Source organism: Enoplosus armatus, chromosome 24 (assembly GCF_043641665.1).
Source record: "Enoplosus armatus isolate fEnoArm2 chromosome 24, fEnoArm2.hap1, whole genome shotgun sequence".
Lineage (NCBI taxonomy): Eukaryota > Metazoa > Chordata > Actinopteri > Centrarchiformes > Enoplosidae > Enoplosus > Enoplosus armatus.
The window spans coordinates 11,681,383-11,690,372 of NC_092203.1; the positions used below are offsets into that span (position 1 = coordinate 11,681,383).

General features: G+C 49.0%; 1 protein-coding gene across 1 annotated transcript in view; it reads left to right on the plus strand.

The window, feature by feature from the left end:
• Positions 1-869: 869 nt before the first annotated feature.
• agap1 (ArfGAP with GTPase domain, ankyrin repeat and PH domain 1) overlaps positions 870-8,990 on the plus strand; it is a 70,814-nt gene continuing 62,693 nt past the window's right edge. The window contains exon 1 of the mRNA XM_070930379.1: positions 870-2,058. Within this exon, the coding sequence (XP_070786480.1) occupies positions 870-2,058 (1,189 nt within the window). The remainder of the gene's footprint in view (positions 2,059-8,990) is intronic.

Sequence of the window (8,990 nt, forward strand, 5' to 3'; positions counted from 1 at the left end):
CCAGGTCCAGTCTTTGCACGGCCTCCGCTCCGGGTTTTCCCCCCAGCCCCCGCCGCCTCTCTGCCTGTGTCGGTCGGTGTCGGTGTGTGCGGAGCGGAGTGTGTTCACAGCGCAGGCGGAGGAGGGAATGGGACGGTGCCTTGTGTCGCCGTCAGGGAGGTTAAAGCTGTCGGAGCAGAGGAGGGGAGGGCAGGCCCGGGTCCAGGGCTCTGAATCCAGGGACATTTGAATCACAATTGAAGCCGGTTTGAGGTGAAAGAGGCCCGGCTGGCTGCGCTGCGCTGCGGGGGATGTGCGCACACAATGGGAGACGACGCGCTGGCACCGTCCGGGACGCGGCGGTAGAATAATATTTACCCCTCGACTTGTGTGGAATGGAGACGCGGATACCGGAGCAGGATCCAGAGCTGTCAGCGGGGCGCACGGCGGAGGACTCCCGGTGGTAAGGACTTCCTCTGTCCGGACTGAAAAGTGTTTTTACATGCCGGGGGTCGCCTCGGTGCTCCGGACTCGGCGCCGCTGTAAGAGAGGGAGAGAGGAGCGGAGGAGTTTAAATTCCGCCGGGATGAACACGGAATGTATTTCCTGCATCAAAGTCCGCGCTGTTTGCACATCTGGATGAGGGAGAAGTCGGTTATTGCCCCGTAGCGCTTTTTTCTGGTGCGGTTGAACCCGTTTGTGGAGAAAGTGAATTTACCCGCTCAGTGTTGGATTCTAACCCCCCCCCCCCCCCCCCACATCATCATCAGTCTGCAGACAAACCCTCAGAGAGACATTAGAGAAGATCTAGAACTAGAAGACTGGATGTTTTAGGGCAACAAGGCCTCTTTAAAGCTGCTGCAGACACTTCAGGGACCTCTTCCTCAGGGATGTACCTCCTCGACAGTAACTGCACTGAAAGGATGGAGAGGGGCACGCCTCAGAGGAAAACCGTGTACCGGATCTCCCTCACCTTGGTGAAGAGGGAGAGTTTAGATGATGAGGATGGTGGCTCAGGCCCCCGGCGGGCGGAGAACCCCAAGGTGGGCACCTTCCGGCGGGAGGGCTCAGTGGAGATCCAGCGTAGCGGCCTGCTGGAGCAGCTGAAGGAGGTGGACGACGAGTCGGACGACTTCTCGTCATCTCACAGCTACATGAGGAACTTCAGGACGTTCAGCACGGGGCAGCTGGAGCTGGGGAGGCTGAAGATCTCCAGGAAACATCACTTACAGAAAGAGCTGAAGCAAAAGACCACCAGCCCGGTCGCAGAGCACGGCAGAGAGGCCCAGAGCAGAGAGCAGCAAACAGAGGATCCAGACAGACTTAAAGAGGGTCTTTCCTCTGAGAGTCCACCAACAGACGCTGCTGAGGACACCAGTAAGAAGAAGAGACTCCTGAAAGCCAAGAGCGTGGAGGAGAGGAGCTCTGACCCTCCTCTGAACGCTGATGGGAAAATGTCTCATTCCAAAAGCAACGGGAAAGCAGCCAAAGTCTCCTCCCCTGAGACCCCCCCTCTGAAGCGCCCCCCCGGCCTGCTGCGCCGCAGCTTCAGCTTCAGACACTGGACCGGCGGCGAGCTGCTGCGTCTTCGAGCGCTCTCCAAAGACAAACACCACAGCAGCTCCGGCTGCATCAGCCGAGATGCTGCGCCGGACGGCGGCGAGAGGGAAGCCGACCCCCCCGCCGCGCTCCCGGCCTCCCGCCTCGCAGACCCCACCAGACAGAAGAGCAGGACTCTGGAGGTCGGCGCCGTCCTGAACAAGACGGACTCCATGTCTGAGCTGAGCCGTTGGGAGAGAGCGCGGGGCAACAAGAACCGGACTCTGGACAACAGCGACCTGCTGAGGCTGGCGGCTGAGAGGGACGGATCAGGAGGGGGGTTCCTGCTGAGGGGAGGGGGAGGCCGCTCCAGCGAGAGACGTCTGGTCCGCTTCTTCAGCGGGATCTTCTCCAGGAGGGACGGGGCGTCCACCTCCACCCCGGTGGGAAGCCCCAGCCTCGACCGATCCCTCCAGCGGAGCAAGAGGAGGGTGCTGTCCCAGTCCAGCACGGAGAGCGTGAACGGAGGAAGCAGTGAAGGTAACAACACGTCTGCACTCACCTGTCAGGTGTCCTGAGGTCAGGTGAGAGATCCTCCGTCCTCACCTGTGCAGCAGCCTCCACCTCTCTGACACCTTAAAGCAAAGTCTGCTTGTAGCTTCAGAAATCTGGTCGTCTAACTCGTCCTGTTTATCATCTTGTGACCCCCTCAGATTTATCTTGGGGCCCTTGGTGGGGTCCCTAACCTCAGGCTGGGTCCCCTGACATAATGTGATTCACACAGAGTGTGTGTGTGGAGGCAGTGGGGGAGGACCAGGATGTGTGTGTGTTTGTTTTGGACAGCAGGGTGATGTTTGGTTGTGGCCGCTGCTGTTTGTCTTTCATTAGTTTAAAGTGCAGTCAAAGACTTTCAGGAGCAGAAAAGGGGGTCTTCAAACCTGCAGACAACCTGCAGGAGCTCAGGTGGAGATTCAGAAGAATAGTCATGTGACACACACACACACCCACACACACACACACACACACACACACACACACACACACACACACCGCTCACTGTCAGCATCCTCTTTCCATCGAGACGGAAAACACGAGGAGACAGGACGTCCTGCTCAGAGCGCACACACACACACACACACACATTCACTCCAGATGTTGACACCTCTGCAGCTCAGCCAGGTGTGTGTGTGTGTTTGAGCACTGAGAGTCTTTCATTAAGTAGAAGTACACTGTAAAATACTCCAGTAAAGTACGTGAGACTTGTGCTTGAGTACAGTATTTCTGTGAATGTACTTAGTGTCTCATACTGAAGATTCTGGGCTTGTCGTCTCCAGAATCTCCACGAGAGCTTAAACCCTGTAACGTCCCGTGCTTCAGCTGGTGTTTGTTGGTTCTGCGGAGCACCGTGCAGTCACAGAGCACCTTTCCCGAGGCAGGGGATCCTCCAGGTGTCTGGTCCCGGCCTCGGAGCTCCACCAACGGGTTTTGCGTCTGGTGGTCGGTGGCCGTCAGCAGTCAGCTCGTCATGTGTTGTTTCTGGAGATAAGGTGTGTTTGTCCTGGTGTGCTCTGACACAGGGTCTGTTGTTAACCATCGCTCAGTGAAACAAGGCGTTCATTAGACTCATTAATAATAATGACTTAATGATGAAAGTTGTTTTGTTGTTCATCTGTGGTGAGGACGGCACCACCCACTCCCCTGACCTCACTGTGTGTGTCTTAATGGAGTCTACTGGTGTGTGTGTGTGTGTGTGTGTGTGTGTGTGTGTGCGTGTGTCTTAATGGAGTCTACTGGTGTGTGTGTCTTTAGGGAGTAAATGTAGGGGAATGTGTGTGTACAAGGGCGTGGATGTGGGTGTGTATTCAGGGCGGGAGGTCTCTGCGTGTGTGTGTGTGACCTATATCCACAGCCATGCAGAAGTAATGCACACGACATGTGTGTCAAAAGCCACACACACACACACACACGGTTGCCAATTACTGCGTCTACTTTTGCATCATGTTATCTCGTCTTTCTCTGAGGAAAAAAAAGACAAGAAAAAAGAAAAAAGACACTCCATCTCTTTCTCCATCTCCCTGACACACACACACACACACACACACACACACACACACTCATCAAATGGTTGAACTTGCAGCTCTGTAGCTCCTCCAGATGAAGCGAGCTGTTTCCTAGTTGGAGTGACTTTGATCCTCCTCTCTGCTTTCACTGCATACATAAACTGAGCCTACACACACACACACACACAGTGATACTCCACTACAGTGGGTATAATAGGGAGAAAATCCTATTAGGAGAAATGCTGCAGGGAGTGCAGAGATGGAGGGATGATGGAGACGTGACCCTCCTCTTCCTCCTCCTCCATTCTTCCCTCCTTGTTTATCTCTTTCTTTCCTTCTCTGCGTCCCTCCTTCCCGCCATTCTTGCCCTCTTTACTTCTTTCCCTCCCTCCCTCCCTCCTTCCCTATGCCTAATTTTCTCTTCCTTCTTTCCTTCCTTCCTTCCTTCCTCTTTTCTTCCATCAGTCAGTATGTTCTGGATTGGTTTGTGTATATTTGTATGCAGACATGTTCCATCTACAGTGTGTTCATGCATCATCTGATTATTTCCTGTTTAATTCTGGAGCTGCTATGAGTCGTCTTGTTCCCTGTCTGTCTGTCTGTCTGTCTGTCTGTCTGTCTGTCTGTCTGTCTGTCTGTCTGTCTGTCTGTCTGTCTGTCTGTCTGTCTGCCTGCCTGCCTGTCTCTCTGCCCGCTAAATGCTAGCACGGAACCTGCAATTACACACAGCCTATGCTACAGTGTTATCATGGAGTAAATGCTGTTGCCACGGAGATGCTGTCATCTAAAATATTGTGCTAAAATATTAGCATGAACACGATCCATGCTAAAGAGTTAGCCTGGAGTTAACATCACTAACATGATGTGTATGCTAATATGTTAGCATTGAGCTTCCTTTACTATCAGTCAACACGTTGTGTGCTAAACGTTAGTGTGTGTTTTTAGTTCCATGTACTGAAGTTTGGTTGAGAGGTCACAGAGGTGAGGAACCGAGGATTGTGGGATATCAAAACTGGGCCAAGGACTGTCCTGGTTCTCTCAGTCTCCAGCTGGGACTTTATTTCTGTCTGTCCACCTTAACTGCTCTGTTCTGACTGGATCATTACTGCAGGCGGGTCAGGCCAGTGGAGCATTGTGTGTGTGTGTGTGTGTGTGTGTGTTGTGGCTGTGCACGCTGAGCCAAGCAGCAGTGTGTTAAAATAACTGAACCAGAGTGTGAATGTGAACCGCAGCCTGGAAACAGCTGACTGAATAAAACCAGAGAACTTGAGCTTTTTACGCCAAACTCTGTGAGGAAAACAGTGAATTTAACAAACACGTTTCGCTGTGCAAGAGTTCAGCAGGTTTTAGCTCCACTTCAGAGAGAAAACAGGCAGTTAAGTGCGTTCAGGTAAATGACATTAACACAGAAGAAAGCCTTTAGGTCATGGAAGCGCTCAGACTTGTTGACTGTAATTCAGAAAAAAATGGCAACGCTGAAAACGTGTTGAAAGATTTCTGCCCCTGCACCTGTTTTCAGGTTGTTTACTCAAAGGAAATGCTTATTTCATTATGAACTTTTTAACTCTTACATGTTGTTAAGAGCTGTTAACTCTCTCTAGCTAGCGTTTGTCGTGTCAATAGAAGAAATGCGTTGATTTGAGACTTGTTATTTCTTTTCTTTCTTTCTTTCCAACCACTAAATCAAAGATGTGGGTGGTGATTCAGAGGTCTGGAACCAGATTAGAAAGGCCAAAACACAGAGGGAAGAAAGCCTTTTTTAAAAATGAATCCATCTTTTTTAATAATATCCCAAAATATGGAACAGTCGTGGCATTTTTAGTCCAGCTGTTTCATTTTGTCATGTTGTCGCTTGTTTTGAACTTACCCCCAGTTTCAGGTTCAGTGTGAAGCTGAACATAAATGAATATAAATGACTGCAAATCAGCTGTGCGCACACACACACACACACACACACACACACACACACACACGTCCAGCCTCTCTCGGTGCTTATTAGCCGGCTGCTGTGTCGCCCCAGTGGCAGAGGTTGTTCTGGGGTCAAAGAGCATGTGTGTCCTTCGTCTTCACCCTCCTCCCTCTTCTCCTTACCCCACTGTTCCTGCCCTCTCTCCTCCTCCTCCTCCTCCTCCTCCCCACTTCCTCTTCAGACCCAAATTGGACCTTGTGGCGAGTGTGTGTGTGCATGTGTGTGTGGTTTAGAGGGACGTGCTGCCTTATTTGAACAAGCGGTTGGAAGCAGTGAAGTAGTACATTCAACACACACTCAGACTGCAGCAGTGTGTGTGAGTGTGTGTGATAAAGATAGTTCTTCACAGTTGTGCTTGTGCTAAAATCATGAAATCAATCCCAAATAAAATGTAAAAACAAGTACAGAGGCCAGTTTTTCATGTAGAAAGTCAAGAGAACATTAAAGTGTAGAAGAAGGACACGCGTTTTATTCAAAGCTCTTTGAAACGCAGACTTTACAGGATAATCAACCTGTCTCTGCCCTGATGAAGACTCTGTGAGGCTGAAAGCTCAAAGCCTTTTAGTATCATACTCCCATAAAGAAGGCTGCGATATCCTGACTTTCTGTCCTACAATTCCCATGATGCAGCTCAGTCTTTCATTAGGCAGCTAAATGACCATCCAGTCAAGCTAATATATAATATATATATATATATATATATGTATGTATATGTATATATATAATCCAGGACACCATGTGACACCTGAAACATTTGAACCACACACACACACACAATTAAACTGGCTTTATGTCCCATAATCCACCACTGGTCGAGTGACGTTGACCCCCCCCCCCCCCGGTTAAAGCTCTTACATAAGACTCAAATCCATCGGAGGGCAGAAGACAAGGACGCTCGCTGACACAACACACACACACACACACACACACACACACTGTGAACCCTTTGATTCCCAGCTTCAGCACCAGAGTTTAGATTTAAAAATGCACACACAATTTTCGCACGCAAGACCGTATTAATGCATGATGTAAGCAGGCTGAAACACACACACACACACACACAGATGCCTCTGCAGTGTAGCTGTCCTCCTCCACGTCGTGTTTGGATGCAGAAGCGGCCGTTTGAAGAACAAAGGGAGCTGTAATCAGAGAGGAAGCAAAGCGCGCTGCTGGATGTAAAGATGCTAATAAACCTGAAATGAACCTGAACATCACTGGAGTGTTTGTACAGGCAGAAACACCAGTTTACAACCAAAACACCGCCCCATGCTGCCTTTGATTGTTGCAGTGCTCCCTGCCTCTTTAGTCTCATGATGACTTGTTCCTCACAACTTGAATCCTGAAAGTCCTGATTCAGGGTTAAACTGACAGCTTACAACCAAGAGGCACAAACATAGTAAAGGTTTAAAAGAGGGGGAGATTCTGACTGCTGATCTCCTGTTTACACTAAGCTACTACTAGCTAGCTGCTAACTGGATGTCTGAAAATGAATTCTTCAAAGTCTGATACTGTTTGCTTACATTTTGGCCAATTTTACATATAAAGTTAGCAGAATTAGCTGCTAGCAGTTCCTTTCTCCAAAGTATCCATGAATGTACAGACAGCTATCACTGGATTACTTTGACACTAAAGAAAACTTAAAAACATGATGATTCTCAGGCAAGTTCTGCAGTTATAAGGAATATCTTATAGCCAAGACTTTGCTCCTGTAGTTTGACTTGCTCATGAGGTTTATGGCTGATAAAACCTGCCAGTGACTTTTGCGTCTTCAGCTGGACACACAGACGTGTCGTCGCTTTTAGCAGCTAAAAATAACAAGCGTGGAGATGAGTCAGTGTGGAGGCAGACTTGTTGGACTTGTTGTCACAGAAGCAGACAGTTTCTTACTCCAACGACTCAAAGCTTTGATACTCACATTTAAAAGATGTTCATGTCAGAATCCAGTCATCCAGTTAACACACACACACACACACACACTCAGGGGTTACCCATCTAGGTTACAAATGCCGTCTGATGCTGCCTTACGCGACTCCTGGACGGTCAGATAAGCTCTCTGATTAAATGGACACCTAATCGCTCTGCAGTGGGAAACCTGTGTGTGTGTGTGTGTGTGTGTGTTTGGGCGTAGATGATGAACCAGTTAGTAGCTGGTGGTGTGACGGTGGCTTTATTTGATTTGGGATGAGGATGAAAGCAACCGGCGTGCTGCCAACCAACCGACTGTGTGTGTGTGTGTGTGTGTGTGTGTGTGTGTGTGTGTGTGTGTGTGTGTGTGTGTGTGTGTGGAGTGGGGGATGGTTCAGCCTGACTGATATTTAGGTCAGTCAGTGTGTGTGTTTGTCTTTGTATCTGCTGGAATGGGTGTTTGATCGTTGATGTCTGACTTCAGTATTGGTGATTGATTTTTACCCTTTTAATACTTCATGTATTTTATGTCCAAAAAGTTTAGATTTTATAATTTAGTTTTATTAGTTTTAGTCTTTATGATTTACACAATTAAAGAACATTCAATACTTAATGTTTCTCTGTCTGACAGCTGAAACCACGAACAGCTGAGATCCAGATCTACCGGGGGGGGGGTCTGTCAGAAACGAATTATTTCTCCACTCATGTGTGACGAATAGCAGAGAATCTGATCTGATTGGATCTTGAAGGTCAGAACTCATCAAAAGGAAGGAAGACTGAAAAACCTACTCACAGTTTCTGTTTGACCAAACCTCCTTTAAAATCCGCTTGTTTTAATGTTGCCGTTTGTGTCCAGTGAGTGTGTGTGTGTGTGTGTGTGTGTGTGTGTGTGTGTGTGTGTGTGTGTGTGTGTGTGTGTGCGTGCGCATGTCGTTGGCATGAAGAGGTTTATGAACTTCTGGTCAAACCAACCTCAGATAAAAGTCAGTTTCTATTTTGCATAATATCAGTCAGTGGATCAGGTTAGCGGAGAGTGTGAATGGCTTCAGACTGGAACATTTACAGTGACCTCGTAACATGGTGGAGTAACGTGTGCTGTCTCTGTGCTGTCTCTGTGCTGTCTCTGTGTTGTCTCTGTGTCGTCTCTGTGTCTCCAGCTCTTCTGTCACTGGACGCTCAGTTTCAGTTGCATGTGTCCGTCTTCACTCTAGTTTCTGCTGGAGCTGGAAGGGTTAATATCTTCTTAATATTCACTTCACAAACGCAGCCTCTCTCTCACACCTGCTGCCGTCGAATCACTGAGGGTTGTTTGAGTCCGCGTCCTCTTCGCCGAATCCGAAGCTGTGGCGTCTGTCACGTGGCCAGGACCGGCCGGATGCTACGGCGAGTTGTTTTTAACTCGTGCAGAAGTAAAGCAGTACATATGAAAAGTACAAACCAGCTGACGAACAGGAGAGAGTAGATGCAGACGCCCCCCCCCACACACACACTAAGCTGTGGTGGCAGTTTTCCTGCTGTGCAGTTGAAAACGTGTAAAA